The 21,391-nt window shown below is 45.2% G+C and overlaps 1 protein-coding gene across 1 annotated transcript in view; it reads right to left on the reverse strand.

The window, feature by feature from the left end:
* Positions 1-21,391, reverse strand: part of LOC308332850 (proteasome activator complex subunit 4B-like) — an 87,672-nt gene that overhangs the window by 8,300 nt on the left and 57,981 nt on the right. The window contains exons 30-42 of the mRNA XM_080788966.1: positions 20,031-20,167; positions 17,817-17,870; positions 17,438-17,567; positions 16,640-16,721; positions 15,652-15,805; positions 12,146-12,212; positions 11,851-11,976; positions 10,429-10,581; positions 8,909-9,013; positions 7,909-8,000; positions 6,285-6,416; positions 3,254-3,486; positions 181-266 (exon numbers count right to left, since the gene is read on the reverse strand). Of these exons, the coding sequence (XP_080645092.1) occupies positions 181-266; positions 3,254-3,486; positions 6,285-6,416; positions 7,909-8,000; positions 8,909-9,013; positions 10,429-10,581; positions 11,851-11,976; positions 12,146-12,212; positions 15,652-15,805; positions 16,640-16,721; positions 17,438-17,567; positions 17,817-17,870; positions 20,031-20,167 (1,551 nt within the window). The remainder of the gene's footprint in view (positions 1-180; positions 267-3,253; positions 3,487-6,284; positions 6,417-7,908; positions 8,001-8,908; positions 9,014-10,428; positions 10,582-11,850; positions 11,977-12,145; positions 12,213-15,651; positions 15,806-16,639; positions 16,722-17,437; positions 17,568-17,816; positions 17,871-20,030; positions 20,168-21,391) is intronic.

The following is a 21,391-nucleotide window of genomic DNA, read 5'->3' on the forward strand; positions in this document are numbered from 1 at the left end:
GTGTGTGTGTATGCGCGCTGCATGCGTGTGTTCGTTCGTGTGTGTGTGTGAGTGTGTGTGTGTGCGCTCTGTGTGTGTGCGTGCGTGTGTATGCGCGCTGCATGTGTGTGTTCGTTCACGCGTGTGTTTGTATGCGCGCTGCATGTGTGTGTTTGTGTGTGTGTGTGCGTGCCGTTATACCTTGAAGAGTAAAGGCAGGAGCTGCAGTTGCTGGTGCACCGGCGTGGTGAACGTGCGCCCTGCGCTGGCCATCAACCATTTTAAAACTGCAACACGGAGAACGCATAAAACACATTATATTCAGCTGGGGCTGTGCCAGCCAGCAGCAACAACACCACCGCTGGGGCTGTAGCCCTTTGAGACCCCAGGACGCATCCGTGTCATCCTTAGAGCTTCTTAACCACTTTATAACTAGTTATTTTAACCGTTAGCTGTTGACAAATAGCAGATCTACAAGCTCGTAGCGCGGCACTCTACGATCTGCTATATATATTCACCCCTGTGTCAATCATCTAATGTGATCCTGGGCTCTACACACCCTCCGCCAACCTAGTCCCCATATATGGGAAACAAGGGGAGAGCAACAGACTTGAACTCATGCTTCCTTCATGCCTGAGTGTCCAAGTTGCTCCTTTACACCTGACAGATCTGCTATTTTTGGGAAAATGTGGCACAAATCACAGTTTCTTTAACAGTGAACGCTTTTAACTTATATCTTTGCGCCTTGGAACAACACATTTTCAGATGGGATTCCGGCAGTCAAATAGCCTACAGTGCGTATAGTTTTTGGGGTCGTCCTTGACATACGGTAGCTGACAATAGTTTGAGAGAACCTTGACAATATAGTTTGAGAACCACTGACATGGTTTTCCAGACAACACATTTCGTAGACATTTAGTAGAATGGTGGTCTCAGGTCTCCATGGGTTAGTTAGTGCCCTGCTCTGCTCTGGCAGTCGCTGCTGTGTCGTTGTCCAGGGTGTTGTTGTGATTTAGTGTTCACTGATTTAGAATCATTTGTTTTGGAAGCAGGAATATTCATCAGCATAACCCACGTCACTGCACGGAGAGAGGCAGCGTGGAGGAATTATGCGGGATGTCGTCGAGGTATAATTGCTGTGGGGTTGTGTTTTTTTTTATCTGCGTTTACTTTTTTGTTGTTGGAAAAATGGCAGGAGACGAGGGATATTGTTAGGCCCGCGTCCAGAAAACAGAACAAGCATTAAGTGTACTGTGTGTAGTTTATAACTATGTTGTTGTTTTTTTGCCCACAATTTTTGCAACCCATTTTTTTCACCGGGTGTCAATTATCTAATGTAATCCTGGGCGCTACACTTCCTCTGCCAAGTCCCAACCTGTGGGTGCAGCGGACTGACCTCATGCTCCCTTCTATGCATGAGGAGTCCAAGCTGCTTCTTTTCACCTGACAGGGGGGAATTTCCCCGGCCGGACGTAGCACATGGAAGGAACACGTTATTCCGGCCAGTTCCTTTCACCTCCAACAGGAGCCCAGGCTGGTCAGGGGGAGGTAGTTTAGAGACCAGGATTACTGCATGTTTTTGTGAGGGTACCTACCCTATAGGGACACGGGGAGAACATGCAAACTCAACACAGAAAGGCGATGTCGCCAACCCGGCCCTCGGGTTTGGGCACTGACATTGCGGAGGAGGGAACACGCCCACAGCGCCTCCAGCGGGAATCGAAACCAGGACCTTCTAGCTATGAGGCGACAGCACTACCGACTGTGCCACCGTGCCCCCGTTTGTAACTATGTTATTGTGATCATAATCGTTCATATCATATCTCCATATTTCAAAAGGAACGGTTCTGGCCTATAATAGGTCATGGTCTATTTGGCTCTTACTGATCAGAGATGTCCAATTAGTGATACATCAGGAGACTTCTAAAAGCAAGGTAGCTGTCTAACTGACCCACGCCTACTGCTTACATATAATCACCATCACCCCGATATGAAGGACTGCCATAAGACTACGGATTAGTTCTGCAATGCAGTTGTTGAAAATGTCATGTCTAATTTACAGACATGTGAGTCTAAAGGGCCATTCACACTGACTGAGCACGATAACGTTAACTGTAAATATGTTGTTTTCAAAATTGTTCTAACTCAAGTGGACGGCAGCGTCCAACACCGCAATTATAAATGACGACTGACATCGATCGTGGACGATATCGTTTGGATCAGTTTCAGCTTCCAACGATAGAAACGTCGACAGCCTTTCAAAATCCATGGAATGCAGTCGGTCTCGCTGAGCCTCAGAATGTTTGTTATCAACGGAGACGAAGAAACGATTAGAATAGCTAACGCTACGTAGCTGACAGGCTAGCTGACACTAATGCAGGTAGGCTGTCAGTCAGTGGTCCTTAGACACAGCTGGACCACGCAGTGGGTGTTTGAAACACCCTTTATTTACATACGTTTACCGTTCTTCAGTGTGGACGGCAACTTAATCCATTTAGGCCTGACTTCGAAATTAAAAAATAATAATCTGAAAAACCCTGTTTCTGTGTCAGTGGTGCTCAACATTTTTCATGTCAAGGACCCCAAGAATGATATATATTTGTCCGTAGACCCCCATCTGAAAATATAATATAAAAAAATTGTGCTTATCACATGTAAATAGAGCAACATGACTGCTAGCGGAACCTAAACCTGGCAAAGAAAACAACATAATTCACACCAAACAGAAGATAAAAACACATTGCTAAACGACAACATCACTTTTCAGCCAAAAGAGAAGCAATTTTGGTTTCCAGAATGAAACCCAGAAAAGCAGAAAAGGCTTCCTCCTCAGTATTCCTACTAGGCCTACAACGTTCTCCTGGCTAAATTACGCTGTTAATTGGTACGGTGTGGGGCATATAGGACCCTTTGAAAAATCCTGAAAATGTGGCACAAATCTTTGAATATATCTTCTTTCAGAGTGAACGTTTTTAACTCAAATCTTTGCTTCTGCATGGGGGCCGGGGTCCCTGGAACAACATATTTTCAGATGGGGGGGGTCTCTGGAACAACATATTTTCAGATGGGGGGGGTCTCTGGAACAACATATTTTCAGATGGGGGGGTCGGCGGCCAAATACAGATAATTCTGGGGGTCCTTGACATGAAAAGGTTTGAGCATACCACTGACATACTGTAGAAACAGTGTTTTTTCCATAAAACTGTCAGGATTTTGAAGGTATTCGTAGAATCGGGATCAGGTCTAAATAGGCCAACACCTCCCAGACACTGACCCGTCTTCAGCAGCTTGACGGCCTGCGTGCGCTCGTCGTGCGCCCCCTGGGTGGCCGTGGCGGTGGTGGTGGTGGCGGTGGTCTCCTCGTGCACGTGATTGTGTATCTCCTGCTCCGCCGTGAGGGGCTTGAGGCGCTGGAGCACGCGCGTGGTGAACTCCGCCACGCGGGGGGAGGAGGTGGGCTGCGTGTGGGGCAGAGCCACGTCCAGCATGAAGATGTAGGTCAGCACGCTGGAGGGAGGGAGAGAGAGAGAGAGAGAGAGAGGGAATAGTAGTGGGATAATGATACCGAGGATTGATAATAAGCTGTCAAAACCCATCTGGATAAAAGGAGGTATAAGGGACATTTCACAGCTGGAAGAAACTATACCCACTCTGCTCACTCAGTGGTAATAGTATTTGTAGTATAGAATAGATAACAGTGGCACAATTTGAAATGTGCACAGACTTCATTATTTTGCCCTGCCATAAAGCCAGTGTGTTTGACTATAGGGTTTGACTGGGTTGCTGAATTCCTACAATGACCACAATGCCTTGGTGCACCTCCTTGTGGAGAGGCTGCGTGGAGGTGTGACTTGTAGTCCAGGAAGGAAGTGAAACCACATTTTGGTCTAAAAACATACATTACACACATTAAAAACCCCCAGGAAAGTGTTTCTTGTGTCCTAAACACCATTACAATAAGATCTGGTTGCAAAACCACTTCTGGGCCATGTTATAATAGGCAGTAATAATGGTCACAAACTGTAAAACATACAAGCTCAAAACGTGACAGATCGGCTATTTTTTCCACTATTTTTTTTATCATCATTTCTGAAAGCGTTAAATGGGTCTTAAGTGGACATAGACGTACATGTGGAAAACTGTACGGGAGCCAAGAACTACGGCATGTCATGAAAGCAGCAATGCAGCTGCAGCTAATATAAAATCAATAGTGTTACTGTAGGTTTAGATGTGCCACTGCTGGGCCAGCAGTGTGAGAGTATACAGTAGTCAACAACACTACTGTCAATGCACTGGGCCAGCAGTGTGAGAGTATACAGTCAACAACACTACTGTCAATGCACTGGGCCAGCAGTGTGAGAGTATACAGTCAACAACACTACTGTCAATGCACTGGGCCAGCAGTGTGAGAGTATACAGTAGTCAACAACACTACTGTCAATGCACTGGGCCAGCAGTGTGAGAGTATACAGTCAACAACACTACTGTCAAGGCATTGGGCCAGCAGTGTGAGAGTATACAGTCAACAACACTACTGTCAATGCACTGGGCCAGCAGTGTGAGAGTATACAGTCAACAACACTACTGTCAATGCACTGGGCCAGCAGTGTGAGAGTATACAGTCAACAACACTACTGTCAATGCACTGGGCCAGCAGTGTGAGAGTATACAGTCAACAACACTACTGTCAATGCACTGGGCCAGCAGTGTGAGAGTATACAGTCAACAACACTACTGTCAATGCACTGGGCCAGCAGTGTGAGAGTATACAGTCAACAACACTACTGTCAATGCACTGGGCCAGCAGTGTGAGAGTATACAGTCAACAACACTACTGTCAATGCACTGGGCCAGCAGTGTGAGAGTATACAGTCAACAACACTACTGTCAATGCACTGGGCCAGCAGTGTGAGAGTATACAGTCAACAACACTACTGTCAATGCACTGGGCCAGCAGTGTGAGAGTATACAGTCAACAACACTACTGTCAATGCACTTGGCCAGCAGTGTGAGAGTATACAGTCAACAACACTACTGTCAAGGCATTGTATTAACTGCAGCAGTGTCTCTGACATTACGGTATTCTGCTATAAGGTCAAACCTTCTGTAGTTTGAACCTGTACAAGCTCATTGACCTTTAAAGGTGATTATGGACACAAATGGAATGGGGGGGTGGTGATTCAGGCAGTCTCAACCTTTTCTGGCTCCAGGCCCACTTCAAGATGGTGTGAAAGCGTTCACGGCCCACCCATCTGAACCATTCACGCGGAACCGCAAAACCGTGTGGATTCTATTTTGATGTTTATTTTAACGACCAATCAATCGATTGTGTTACAGCTTGCGGCAATGGAACTAACAATAGTACTTTAAAATTCCTGTGTATCTGCATCACAATGAAAACAACATTTTCAAGTTTTTTTGTTTTTGTTTTGTTTACATTATAAAATAAATTATTATTATTATATTAATGTTATGTTATATAAATTATTACCCATTTGAAAAGATATGGCAGGGAAGATTCTTACGGCTCTAGCAGAGATTCTCAACCTGTTTATTTTCAAGGGACCACGAGTTTGACATGCATTATTTCTATCTCTGGTACCCCCAATTTATATTGTAAAATCAATGTTAATTTAACTCTGAGAGTGTACAAATGGTCCATTTGTACACTCTCAGAGTCACAGACCCATAAGGGTCCATTTGGTTCCTAACTATCATTTAGCTGGGGACCCCCCGGGAACTCCCTCGAGGACCATTGGGGGTCTCTGGACCCCACTTTGGGAACCACTGCGGTAGAGCACTGGCCTTTCGACCACCAAGGTTCATGGCTGAGACTCCGGGGACGCTGTGCCAACTCAGCGAATAAGGAGCAGGGCTTGTGTGTGGCAAGTCATGCGGTAAAGTAAGGAGGGCGAGAGAGGCTCAGGGATATACAGAGAGAGGCCAGATGGGAGACCATGAGGTTCCCACTTCGAATTAGTGTAAAAGTGTCCTTGAGCAAGACTCTGAACCCCTAATTGCTCTAAAGTTGCTCCCGATGTGCAGGTTGGTGCCGTGCACGGTTTCCTCCACCATCGGTGTGTGAATGGGTTGAATGTAAGGCGGCACAATCTATGTAAAGCGCTTTGGATAAACGCGCTATATAAATGCAGCATTTCCCATTAAAGTACTGGGATCCGACGGTGCGATCCACCTCAGCGATCCATCTCCCGCTGTGAAACGGGGATATACAGTAGACTCCCCCGATACTGATAATAAGCCTCTCGGGCGGCCCTAGTACGAGTGTGTCTCACAGCGGTACGTACCTGCCGATGCGCTCCCTGACGTTCTTGTAGACGTGTGTGAGCTGGGGCTCCAGGTAGGACAGCAGTCTGTGCAGCAGCTCAGACACTCTCCACTGCTGCTGAGCCAGGCCTCCCTGAAGCACGTACAGCAGGCTGAGGGACAGGGACCAGGATGGAGATATAGTCACCGTCACACACGACCATTTCATTCATTGTTCAACAGATAATTTGCGATGAACAATTTTTATTGTGCTTTTCCAATTGAACATTGGAAACATAATATCGTTGCTGTCGTGTCGGGCAGAAACCACTTATTTCCAATATATATATACTGTATATATGTTTTGTAAATGAACGCCCCACTTGATCATACTACAGTGTCACACAAGAGGAGAGGACAGGAGAGGAGAGGAGAGGAGAGGACAGGACAGGACAGGAGAGGAGAGGAGAGGAGAGGAGAGGAGAGGAGAGGAGAGGAGAGGAGATGAGAGGAGAGGAGGAGAGGAGAGGAGAGGAGAGGAGAGGAGAGGAGAGGAGAGGAGGGGAGAGGAGAGGAGAACGATGCATTTCATCCCATTGATAAAGGAGAGAGGAGAGGAGAGGAGAGGAGAGGAGAGGAGAGGAGAGGAGAGGAGAGGAGAGGAGAGGAGAGGAGAGGAGAGGAGAGGAGAGGAGAGGAGAGGAGAGGAGAGGAGAGGAGAGGAGAGTTTTATTGCTATGGGACCCTCCATCTCAGTGTGGCTCCAGGTACTGCTGTGCTCTGAAATCTGATTTGGCAACCAAATATTGTCTGTAATCAGATGCCCATGACAATTTACACCACAACACTGTGCGCACACATGCACACAACGATATGAAGCACGATAATGAACTACTGTATACCAGAATATGAACAATTACTTTCACAATTAAAATGATGCTACTTGTTTTTAACCACTTACACCCCCCCCCCCCCCCCCCAGCATCCACACATTGGCCAAAGATAGGAATTCTACGGATCTGTTATTTCTTTCGGCGTGAAAAAAGCAGTCCAAGTACAGTCTCTAGAGTCCATTAGTTGAGGTCCAGTGTGTGTGACGAAGCGATAAAACGATAATAACAAGTATCGGCCCATCCCTGCCACAGCACACAACCACGTGTGTTGTGTGCTGTGCTCGCAATTCATTTTCAATGGTTATTTGATGAAACAACCTTGCTTGATGGCTCTGTTCTGCCCCCCCCATCGAGCAGAGCTGTTCAGTCAAAACCACGTGACTCCCATTGGAAATTAGTTGTGAGCTGCTCTGCCCTCCCCTCTCCCCCTCTCCCCAAACCCATATATGTGCAGACTTTTAAATGATAGTGGATTTGAGTTTTACACCATTTGGATTTTTAGATAGGCTATTGCATTTTAGATTTGAAGTTTCATATTTGTGATCGGCAAAATAATTCAGTGTTTTTAATGGCACCTCTGTCTTTTGAAACCTGTGATCATGCTGAAAGTTGAATAAACATAAACATAGAACACGCGTTCTGTCTCTGTTTCGAATGTGTGACTGAGGGTTTTCAAAAACCATCGCACGCACGCAGGCATGCATGTGCATGCGCACGTGCATACGCACACGCACACGCACACACACACACACACACACACACACACACACACCTGGCGTCTCTGAAGGAGCCGGCCTCCCCACTGAGTGGACTCTCCATGAGCAGCTCTAGCAGCCAGTGGAGCTTCCTGGGGTCGCGACCCTCCTGTTGAACAACACAGCATGACGGTCAACCCATGGACGGTGCAACAGTTTAATAAAACAAAAAAAACAATTGATTCATAATTTATCCCTATTTTGGGCACATCCTTATAGGTGAGAAGCCTCATAAAGACTTTTTTTAATCGAACCGTATCACGTACAAGCTTGTATACTATTGTGCAGAATATAAGACGACTATATATTATAAGATGACCCCCATTTGTGGGAAAAGAACATTGAAGACAAAATAGTCTGGTCCCTGTTTTTTTAGGATATTTCCATAAACATGGAAAAACATAGGGTAAAAGTTATTTTGTACAACAGAGTTGTGCGTGAAGTATAAAATAATGCTTAACTGCTTAATCGATTATTCTATCAATTCTATTAATTGTGGGCTTGTAGATCTGCTATTTGTTGGCTCATAATATCAAGGTCTTAAAACATGGTGATGTCCTCACAAGTATATATAGTCAGTAACACTATGGTCTTACGCAGGCAGTAGCGATGCAGGTGCCCCAGTCTGTGTAGGTGTTATCAAGGTATTAAAACATGGTGATGTCCTCACAAGTATATATAGTCAGTAACACTATGGTCTAACACAGGCAGTAGTGATGCAGGTGCCCCAGTCTGTGTAGGTATAGTGGTGGACATGGTGATGTCCTCACAAGTATATATAGTCAGTAACACTATGGTCTTACGCAGGTGGTAGCGATGCAGGTGCCCCAGTCTGTGTAGGTGTTATCAAGGTCTTAAAACATGGTGATGTCCTCACAAGTATATATAGTCAGTAACACTATGGTCTTACGCAGGCGGTAGCGATGCAGGTGCCCCAGTCTGTGTAGGTGTTATCAAGGTCTTAAAACATGGTGATGTCCTCACAAGTATATATAGTCAGTAACACTATGGTCTTACACAGGCGGTAGCGATGCAGGTGCCCCAGTCTGTGTAGGTGTCCACGGTGATGTTGGCTAACGCCGTCCTGATCAGTGGACACAGCAGCTGCCACAGCTTCTCCACCTGCACGCACACACGCACAGACACGCATGCACGCACACACACACACACACACACACAGACACACACACACACACACACACACACACACACACACACACAGACAGACACACACACAAACACACAGCGACCATGTAGATTTCGTTCTCATGTTTTTAAAATGTTAAAATGTTGAATTTAGATAGCGTGTGTTTTTTAGACTGATGCTAGGTCCTTGGTTTACCTGTGATCCTATTATAGTTTACTGAGGCACTACACTACACTCTCTCTCTCTCTCTCTCTCTCTCTCTCTCTCTGCATCAGATTGTATGTGTTGACCTTGCTTATTGTGAGTCACTCTAGATAAGAGCCCCCTTTACAAATATGTAACTCTGAGAACCAAATCACTAAATACTGTATTTTCAGATGGCATCCCGTTGGGCCAAATACATATCCTTGTGGGGGTCCTTTACATGAAAACCACTGTTGTAATGTACGGTATTGTATTAGTATTGTATGCACAGTATATTGGTGTTGATCATCACCTGGGTGAAACTCTAGTGTGTATTGTATTGTATTGTATTGTATTGTATTGTATTGTATTGTATTGTATTGTATTGTATTGTATTGTATTGTATTGTATTGTATTGTATTGTATTGTATTGTATTGTGGTATACAGTGTTGTTTTCGTCGACTAACACTAAGACGAAAGATGTTTGTCGACTACCTTTTTTCACTGACGGAAACTAAATGAAAACGAAGCTATGATGACTAAAACCTAGACTAAATATATTGACAATTTCAACAAATAAAAACTAGACTAAAATGTTAGGAAGGGACTAGCGGACAAGAGATCCAGTATAAGACATTTTACACTTGATCTACAAGCTCACAACGCGTCGCGCTTCGACACGTTGTGAGCTTGTAGATTGGCTGCTCCCTCTGATGAGGCCTGCAGTGATCTGGGTGGTATATGAGGTGGTATAATAACCTGAGAGAAGCTCCAGTGTTTGGAGCCTTTGATGAGGCCTGCAGTGATCTGGGTGGTATATGAGGTGGTATAATAACCTGAGAGAAGCTCCAGTGTTTGGAGCCTTTGATGAGGCCTGCAGTGATCTGGGTGGTATATGAGGTGGTATAGTAACCTGAGAGAAGCTCCAGTGTTTGCTGCCTCTGATGAGGCCTGCAGTGATCTGGGTGGTATATTATGGGTGGTATAGTAACCTGAGAGAAGCTCCAGTGTTTGGAGCCTCTGATGAGGCCTGCAGTGATCTGGGTGGTATATGAACTAACCTGAGAGAAGCTCCAGTGTTTGCTGCCTCTGATGAGGCCTGCAGTGATCTGGGTGGTATATGAACTAACCTGAGTGAAGCTCCAGTGTTTGGAGCCTCTGATGAGGCCTGCAGTGATCTGGGTGGTATATTATGGGTGGTATTACCTGAGAGAAGCTCCAGTGTTTGCTGCCTCTGATGAGGCCTGCAGTGATCTCACACATGCATCGCTGGCAGCTCTCGTGGGAGTCGCCAGCCAGCTGCTCCAGACGTGGCCATAGTAACGGCAGGAAGGTGTCGCCATAGTTACGGAACAGGCCCTGTCCATCAAAAAGAATAATAAATACAAGTGAGGGGCGCGATTATATCATACATCGTCGTGCATCACTGTGTGGTACACACAGGACACACAAAGCTGGGCATAGGAGGGGCTATAGCGCCGCTCAAAAACATGGAGATGGAGGTTATGAAATGCTACTCAAACTAGAGCTGGTTGTCTAGGTCAGTGTGGGGTCCGGGGACCCCCAGGGGTCCTTGAGGGAGTTCCAGGGGGTCCCCAGCTGAATTATAGTTTGGAACCAAATGGACCCTTATGGGTCTGTAACTCCTGAGACCCCCTTTCCACCGGTTGGTTCCCAATGGGAACCGGTTCAGTTCTTTTTGGTTCTTAGTCCATGAGCCAGAGCTCCAAAATTGGTGGGAAAAACTAGACCTATATTAAATTGTTTATAGGATTTTTACAAATTTATACATGATAACCCTTCCACAGTAGTAGCTTTTTCATATTTAAAAATGTAAAATTTGTTTGTGTAAGTACTCAATTGGAGAAGTGTCATGGTGATAACAATCTAATATAGGTATGGTTGTGTCCACTCAATTCATAATTAACATTCCAATTTTGGAGATCTGGCTCATGAACCACAAAGAACTGAACCGGTTCCCATTGGGAACCACCCAGTGGAAAAGGGGCCTGAGACTGTACAAATGGAACCAAATGGACCCGTTAGCGTTTATTTAGCAAAGAAATAAACACACATTCTTCGGTTAAAGTGTCTTGCAAGACTGTAGTTTGTGTGGATAACCCTCTATACTTCAAATAGTCAAATGGACATGAGCTGCCTCTGTACATGGTGTGCTCATTTTCCCCTCTACACAAAATCTACTTACCAAAACAATTGCAGATCTACGTCTCTATTAGATCTGCTATTCTTTGGCGAATCAACCCCCGGAATAGGAAGGCCATGCAGGCTACAAGTGGCTATAAGGCAGTATTGTATGTGGAAAAAGAGGCTGGAAAACCCCCCAAAAAGCCAAAAATACACGCGCATCTATAAGCCCAATAGGCTGGGTATACTAACTGGACAGTTCAAGAATAAGAAAAGTCCGCACACCATTTTTCTGCTGCCAGAAATAATCTTTACTTCATCCATATTGATGAATTGATGAAGTGAAAGATATTTCTGGGAGCAGAAGATGGCATGTGGACTTTTTCTTATTCTTGAACTGAAAAGGCAGTATTGTACTCACTCACACAGTCTGTGATGCTGACCTTTCTCCCTCCCTCCCACCCCGCCGAGCGAGTCTCTTACCTTGAAGAGACAGAAGCGTCTGGGGCTGAAGCTGTCTTTGCCCTTGCGCTCTTCCAGTGACAGATACTCCACCAGCTGGCCCACGAACTCAGCATCGGTGAAATATTCAAGGATGATCTTCTCACCCTGCACACATGCACGCACGCACAGACCCACACAGACATACATACACACACCCATAAGCGCAGCGACACATAATTTTGCTAATGAAAACAAAGCACTGAGGTGAGTGTGTTTTTCTTTGTGTGCGTGCATGCGTGCATGCGTGAGTGTGTGTGTGTGTGTGTGTGTGCACCTCATTCATCTCCTCATTGGGCCAGCTCTCCGTGGGCTCCTCTGAAGTTGCATAGATCATCAGTTCTCTGTGCGAGGAGGAGGAGGATAGGGAGACAATGGCAGGAGATCTGCTGTGATGGCTTGCTATGATTTATAGATATCAACACAAAGCAATGTGGATGGATGGATACTGTCTCCCGCACAAGCACCCAAGAATAAATGAATGATTAAAAAGTCAGTTAGTCAGCAGCAGGGCCGCCCCGCGCGGCGGGCAGCGGCGTTGGCGCGACAGGCAGTCAGTCAGTCAGCTCAACCATCCGTACAGCAAATCTTTTACTTAGGGCCGAGCCTGTTAAGCCATTTTGTGCGGGAACCCCTTTTGGTGTTAGCATTATGTTATGCTTTAGCTATTGAAAAATAGCAGATCTACAAGCTCATAGTGCGGCACCGAGTGGCGCGCTACGAGCTTGCAGGTCTGCTATTTTTGAAAAATCGAACAACCACTGACATAGAAACATAGCTTAGAAATAGAGGAATGGAAGCGCTGCAGGGATCTGTTAGTGGCTCCTAGATGGGTGCTCTTTGGTGATACAGGTAAAACCATATAGACAAAAGGTATCGATCCTTCCTCCAAGTTGTACTGCTAGTCAAGGTGTAAGTTGCAGACTTGAAAAGAAAAGAGTCCAAGGCACTCCGTCTTTGGTGAAGAAATAAATAGTTTATTTGATGATGAGCAAGGCAAATAAATAAAGAAGAAACATAGCTATAGAAACATAGCTTTTTCAGAAAACTGTCAGGATGTAGAAGACTTTTTTAGAATCTGATCTCAGGTCAAAATGGGTTAAGTCAGCCGATCTGCCTTAATGTCTGGGCCGGTCAGCGGCTGTCAGTCACTCCGCGGCGCGCCTCTGCCAAGCGAGTTAACTCGGGAGCCACTGAGACGTATCTGGTCAGTCAGTCAGTCGGCCAGTCAGTCGATGATGCTAACTAGGCATTAAGTCACTGCGTCGGCGTGCATCGCACCCCCTGCAGCGATCTGGATACATCCTGTCAGCCAATGGACCGAGTCAACCCGCAAACCGGGCCAAGATTCATCTGAGCTGTCACTCAGTCAGTCAGCCCCGTCTGTCAGCGAGTCAAACCCACCCACCCTCCAAATGCATGCACGTACACCCGCACGCACACACACACACACAAAACAACAGAGCCTTGAGGGAGCCTTCATATAGATAGTCTCCATGGAGTGTGTGAATTACACACCCCATAAAAATGATTTATTTAGCTTTTGTTGCATTCCTGAGCTAATAATTTGATGACCGGGTCACCGGTCAGCTCAGAGTCTCAGTCGGAGAGTCTTTGAATCTCCTATTGGAGACTCCGCTGGTCATGAAATAATTGGCTCATAAAGCAAAAAAATGAATAAATAAAAATAAATCACCATGAATCCAAGGCTTCATGGGGCGTGTAATTGATTGAAGAGAAGTCATCTAAGGTCCTTAACACATCTGGGGCATTTAGTTCGTTTAAGTTAAAAATTAATACTCATAAAATATGCAGAGGTGATGAGGAGCGCCGTGAATAAAGACTTCAACCCGTGTGAACGAGGCAATGAACTGTATCAATGTTTCATGGCAATATTCGCCGCATCAAACATCTCTGGTTGGTACAAAAAAACAAAGTGATTGTGCCTGCGTCATTTCATTTTGGAATGATTGTCAGGGGCGCGCGCTGGGGGGGGGGGGGGTGTGGCTGGCAGACACTTTTTGAAGTTATCAAAGAACACATTTATGTGGAACGGTTATGGTGAGATATATAACAGTACCAGCGATGGAAGAAGTACCGTACTAAAATGTTTGACTTTAAGTAAAAGTTGCATGAATACAGCAATGTAGAAATACTCAAGCATAATTATGTACTGTAACGTAGTATTGTAGTAATGTACAGCTTGAGTAAATGACCATCATACTTTGCACCACTGGAAATATTGCCAGTAGAAAGAAAAAAAAATCCATTTTGTTTCATTGAAAAAGGTGAGTCGACATTATTGAGGAACTGTATTCTATGGAAAAACTAACATTCATACTGAGACTACAAGAGGATAAATTCTATAAAAAGTGGGAAAAGTGGAATCTCTTCTCTCAGCCTAGCGATATTGCAATAGGGTTTCTTTGAATGTTTGTTGTAATATGAAAAATGCAGCCTTTTTTCTTTTACTTTTTTGTCCTTTTTTTTCTTGTTCTTTCCCGTTTTGTCTTGTTAGTTGAGGTTTTTTTTGTCTGTTCTTCCTTCAATAAAAATTAAGTGGAAAAAAAAGAAAAAGGTGAGTCAGTGAGACTTTAGTTTAAGCCTTACCTGGGCCATGAGTAATAGCCCCAGAATAAAGTGTTACCTGGGACATGTGTAATAGCCCCAGACAGTGTAAAAGGGATTGTGACATTAAAAAAAAACGTTTTTTTGTAATTTTTCATAATTCTTTTTGGTTTCCCCCCCCCCTCTCTCCCCCTCCCTTCCTGAAAACGGGAGGAGGGGGAGAGGCGTATTGTTACGTAATGGCGGCTCGGAGACTCCCATGCGAGCGTATATATACAACTCCTATATGCCCATTCTTTAGCTCATACAAAAGCCAATTACCGACGAAGGGTAGGTGGGATCAATGTGTACTTTTTTCCTCGTCAAAGTAGACATTCAGGGCTTTCATCCGGTGTAGAGTACAGTATGTATAGGATATTATGTTTGCATTTTTATAACTGCCTGTCAATGTCTGACATAACGGCTCCTAATTAGGCTTTCTGTTCAAGAAGAGTACGTTACTACAAAAGCAGGTGTTACATAAAGGTAAATATCTCCAGAATGGAAGATGGTAAATCTATTTTTTTTTGTCCTCATCGTGATGTCATCAATGTCACCCTACTTTGTATAATTACTCCTCTTCTTCAGGCGTCAGTTCCAAATTTGCATTTCCATTTTGTTTACAATGTCCACCATAGCTGATTTTCCAAGCTACAATATTAAATAATCTGCATATCAGCACCCCCACCACCTCAGGACATTGTGGTACTGCAGCTAAAACTGCTTTCAAAGTCCAGAAAGAAATTACAAGGAATGGTTATATCAGAGTGGTGATTGAGGCTCAAACCATTAGAATAACCAATAGATAACTTTGAGGGACAGAGACAATATGATATTAAATATTAAAAGCAGTTTTAAAATGCATGTTATTTGCACATTAAGCTTTACCTGTGCCATGTGTAATAGCCCCCAGACAGTGTTAAACCTTACCTGGACCAGGTGTAATAGCCCCAGACAGTGTTAAACCTTACCTGGACCAGGTGTAATAGCCCCAGACAGTGTTAAACCTTACCTGGGCCATGTGTAATAGCCCCAGATAGTGTTAAACCTTACCTGGACCAGGTGTAATAGCCCCAGATAGTGTTAAACCTTACCTGGGCCATGTGTAATAGCCCCAGACAGTGTTAAACCTTACCTGTGCCAGGTGTAATAGCCCCAGACAGTGTTAAACCTTACCTGGGCCAGGTGTAATAGCCCCAGTGTGTCTTCTCTATGAAGTGCTGGGACTCCCACTGCTCCTGGGTCAGAGGCAGCTTACTGCTGTCATACTGCAGCCAGCGATTAGCTGCACGGTCCCCCACACACACCCCCTCTGGGTCCTCCATACCACCTACACACGCACACACACACGCACACACACACACACACACACACACACACACACACACACACACACATTACAGGTTTGCACACTTGGACATCGACCTAAAACCGACGCGCAACTAAGCACTGTAAATAAGGCATAAATCTAATTTCCAGTCACTAAACTAAAACATGCATCATAAAAGGCCAAACCCCAACTTGAGTCTTTTTTTGTAATTGTAATTGTTAAACTATCTCTAAAACAAAGTAAATCAACCATAAAATAACTGTTGTTCTTGTGAGGACCAGGAAAAGGAAATGGTCCCCCACGTCAACTGCTCAAATACACGCACACACGCACACACACACACACACACACGTGCGCGCGGATGTAGTCACATAGACTTATTACGGTACTTTCTCATTTCTGTGTGCATTTGCATGTGCTGCGCGCGTCCTTCTACATTCGTTCACTAATGACGGTCTCCCACTGGTGGGAGATTGCCCCCATGAATGCCATGCAATTCTTTTTTCCTAAACGGAAAGACAACTTTAATTTTAGGCAATATTCATTTTAATGGAAAGACAATGAAAATGTATTATCGGGGCCTCTTATTGCTTCTCCTCAAAAGGGAAATTACAATACAATTAGTTCATATATCATGATATAAGCACCCAAACAGGAGCTCCGTTCGCCTCGGTATGATAACCGGTAATTGGGAGTACTCGGAGGCGAGAGTGGGACCGCGTTGGCCCTACAGCGATAACACACGTACAGGAAACCAGATACATTTGTGTGGCGCGAGCAGCATAAAGTGACCGTTTATCGAGTGGCGTTTCTTTTGTAAAAAAAAAAACCTACTGATGTCCGAAGGCTTCAGGCACACTTTCTTCCTGGGTCTCTTCAGCTGCTTCAAGACGCCGGCCACGGCGGAGATCGCCACCTACAGGACAGGACAGGGATGGGCGTGAGCGCGGCACCATGTAGAAGATAAGAGGTCGTTACTTGCGCAAGCAGAGGGCGCAAGTACCGTATGTCGGTCGTATGTTGGTGGTGTCCGTCGGCCAATCAGGGATTTGTTGATGACGTAAACTAAGGTATGTTTGGTGATTGTACCCTGGGTACCCCGCACTTTGAGACGCCCTGGAACCCCGTCGTAAACCCATGGGGGTCCCTGGGCCCGCACTGAGTGGCGAGGTTCCCAGTTCGATCCCGGGCTCCCCCAGACTTAGTGTCGAAGTGTCCTTGAGCAAAGACGCTGATATTTATAATATAGCCTTGCATGGGCTATATAAATACACCATTTACAGAACAGTAAATGATGGCCAAAGCCATCATTTACTCATTTTTGTCATCATGTCACCACAAAAGGACATTAAAAAAACAATTTAGCTTTGAATGGTAAATCTCTCCCTCGGGGCCTTGGGGGGGAAAACAAGGTTAAGTAGCCACAGGCTTTGCGTATGCTGATGGAGTCTGAGTGAAGTAGAGACAGACAGACAGACAGACAGACAGACAGACAGACAGACAGACAGACAGACAGACAGACAGACAGACAGACCTTGCGTATGCTGATGGAGTCGTGTATGAGGCTCTGAGTGAAGTAGAGACAGACAGACAGACAGACAGACAGACAGACAGACAGACAGACAGACAGACCTTGCGTATGCTGATGGAGTCGTGTATGAGGCTCTGAGTGAAGTAGAGGACGGCGTCCGGAGGCAGCGGGTGGTCGTCTCTCAGCTGGAGGGACAGCAGGTCTGCAGCCATGTGCTCAAACTTCCACGGCCTGCGGCACAAACAAAGTACACAGAGCGCACAGGCACGCACGCACGCACAAACGCCCAGACACAGGCACACACACACACACACACACACACACACACACACACACGCAGGCACAGACACACACCACCATACCATTTAACTTTGGGAGTGTACAGGAACCAAAATAGACCCGTAAGGGTCTCAGAGTTACATACAAAAAGAACACGGAGGGTTTTACTGTGTTCCGACAGGCAGCACTTTGATAACTTACAGATCGCTGTCTTCAAGGCAATCCAAAAGGTCATTGACCAGCTTCTCGTACTTCCTAAAATAAGAGAGAGAGATAAAAAAAAAGAACATTACAGTTTTAGATTTGCAGAGGTGATGGAGGAAGCCACTTTGAGTTATATGAGCTGTTAACAGTTTTACTAGAAGCCCTGCCATTGCATTGGGTTTTTGGGAGTGGGCGGAAAAAAAAACGAAACCTGCAAGCAGGTCCCTCCAGGCGGCCATACACCTTCCAACCGTACAGTACAGTACAGTAACGTGGATGTTGTGTGTGTGTGTGTGTGTGTGTGTGTGTGTGTGTGTGTGTGTGTGTGTGTGTGTGCACCAGAAGCGTGCCACAGCGAGTGTGGGTGGAGAGCGGTACATTGCAGCAGCATGTAGCCCAGCATGGAGTCAACACGATCAGGTTGAAAACAAGAAAAGATCAAAGCCGGAGATTACAATATACCAAAAACAAACGCGAGGAGGAGGCAGGTCTGACATTTAGGGATTGTTTCTCGATTCTCTTACTGGCAAAAAAAATGGAAGAGGAACTGGAGAGAGAACATGTTTTACAGACATGTACACACAGCATGCAGCTATTTATTGAGTATTGTGTGGGAGTAGAGTCAGACGGCACTTAAACTAAAGCTATACGTGGGCAGGTGTAGGCGGTCAAAGTTAAACTTATACATCAAGTACATCTCGATGTGATCTAATTCTGTATTAAAAATATTTCAACCAGTAAGTCGCCTAAGGGCGAGAAGCAACTGTGGTATCTGGTCGATACCAAACACGGAATGAGTAGTGACACGGCAGACAGCAGATCAGAGAAGTTCCTGGTGTTTATTTCATGAGTACACAGCAGCCGACGGCCTTTCGCCATCGGGGAGAGACTGACCAAGTTACATTCAAAGTATACGGTATTAAGTACAGGTTCACAGACAAGAGGTGAGAATGTAAGGCGTTGTTCACTGTTTCTCTGAAGACGAGAGGCTTATACCCATTGATCAACCATTTGCTTCCAGCTATCCACACACATTATTTTGTTGAACAAATTGCCACAGGAACAGACTCCAGAGCGTAAAACAAACCATCACCCTGACTGTCCATCCCACTCCAGGTGGACTTTGAATAACAGTAAGAACAAAGACAGGCCTCAGAGACGAAATGTCTTGCATAATTAACCCATTCTGACCTGAGATCAGATTCACACGAGGTTTCCACTGGACACACACACTGGTCTGATGAACCCATTCTGACCTGAGATCAGATTCTAAAAATGTCAGTCGTTCTTCGATTTTTCAAAAATAGCAGACCTACAAGCTCGTAGCGCGCCACTCGGTGGCGCGCTATGAGCTTGTAGATCTGGTATTTTTCAATAGCTAAAGCATAACATGATGCCAACACCAAAAATGGGTTCCCGTTCAGAATGGGTTAAGCCAGCCAGCTAGTATAGTCAGACCTACTGAAAAACAGTTGAGTACATTTTGTTCAAGAACATGAGATATTGTATAGAATTATGGATTTCCAGATTCCACACATCAGTCTCGTTAAGGGCTGACTGCTGGGCGAGCGTTGGCGCTTTGGCATTCTGGGGGGGTCAGATCAATTCTGTACTGGCCATATAAGGAGCATGTCTTTAGTGTACAGGGTTTGATGAGTTCAGATCAACATATGGAATGTCACATTATGGAACCGGTCAGCTCCATATAATAGATCTAAGGGTGGTAGCGGGGACATTCTCTTGAGTGTACAGGGTTTGATGAGTTCAGATCAACATATGGAATGTCACATTATGGAACCGGTCAGCTCCATATAATATATCTAAGGGTGGTAGCGGGGACATTCCCTTGAGTGTACAGGGTTTGATGAGGACCGGGCCTTCATTTGTAGGTCTTGTAGGTCTGCTATTTTTGAAAAATCGTAAAAATGCGGCACAAATCTTTTAATATATATTCTTTCAGAGAAAACTTTTTTTTTTCGACGTCAGGCCAAAATGGGTTAATTGCACATTCCTATAGTGATTGCTAGGAACTACTACACTACTACTAACTACTAACTAATCATAATTATTATAAAACCTAAAGTACCTGGCAGCAATGAGGCTCCTTATTCGCTAACACCTAAAGTACCTGGCAGCAATGAGGCTCCTTATTCGCTAACACCTAAAGTACCTGGCAGCAACGGTTCCTTATTCGCTAACACCTAAAGTTACCTGGCAGCAACGAGGTTCCTTATTCGCTGACGCTGAATGCTCTCTTTCGTCTCCTCCACGGTGGGCGGCTCCAGGCAGGGGGCGGGGTTTAGAGACTCTGCCATTTCATTGGCTGTCTGGGCGCAGCTCTCGGACACCTGCGAGTGAGAGGCGTATACTTCAAACACAACAGAGCTGAACGGACAGCGGCCGCTCTGAACACGTCTGGGACGGCATGTACTGTGTGTGTAGTTCAGGTGTCATCCACCATGTTGTCCATACTATACACGGACACATCTGTCCGTGGCAAAGACAGAGACCCGACCCAAGTAAATGTGGACTTTATGAAATAATATAGCGGACGTATTGACCAATTACCAGTTTATGATTAAAGCGTGAAAGAGAGAGAGACAGAGAGAGAGAGAGAGAGAGAGAGAGCCTCTGCAGCAGAGGGTGAAAGGGCTAGAGAGCAACAGGGGAGACTCGTCTCTTCTCGTCTCCTCAGCGCGAGTGCATTTAAAATTAACCAAACGGATCATTTCTGTTTTATACACAATCAGAGTTTGAGCAGATGCGATGTCAATTTAATTTTTAACAAGGCTCCGCACTCAATGCACTTTAACACCTCCACGATTTGTACGAAGTGGGCGTGCACGCAGGAGAGTTGCCAATTGCCATGGTTGTTTTAAACCATCTTATATTGATTTGCTTTGAGCTTCTCTTTCAGCTCGTTGAGGTCAACACTGTTGTCAGGATCCATGATATAAATAATGTAGAACTGCACGCCGGTGTTTTTCAAATCAGCCAGAGCTGGCTTGCCATAATAATAATTAATTGCATTTTTATAGAGATTTTCCAAGTGCTCAAAGCGCTTTATACAATGGTTCATTCATTCATACATTTGGAAGGTGAAGCAGCGAACAGTCGACGCCAGCGTCCTCAATTCCCACATTCACACACCAATGGTGGCGAGCTCACACCGACCAACTCATTGGAGGCAATGTAAGGTTCAGTGTCTTGTAGGCATGTAACGATACACTCAACTCACGATACGTTACGTTACGTGGCTGCATGGAGTCTGTCTCATTTCTCTCCGAAAGCACGTGAATATGATGGAATATGATTACAGCTAGGCTTGGGCGATATTGATTTTTTGATATCGGTATTGATACCGTGAATAATATCGCGATTATCGGTATTATCGATTATCAGCCTTTTTAATTTGTCTGGAACCCGAAATGCTCCAAAACATCAGTATGTTTTTTTATGAACCAAATTGCTAGGACTTGTTACTCTCACCGGCGCCATGTTTTGTTTGCTTTCCTGGGCGGAGGCGGTTCCGACAATGCTGCTGTCGCCTCGTCACCGTAATTCAGCGTCGG

This window comes from Protomyctophum bolini, assembly GCF_963924005.1.
Source record: "Protomyctophum bolini genome assembly, chromosome: 18".
Taxonomy (NCBI): Eukaryota; Metazoa; Chordata; class Actinopteri; order Myctophiformes; family Myctophidae; genus Protomyctophum; species Protomyctophum bolini.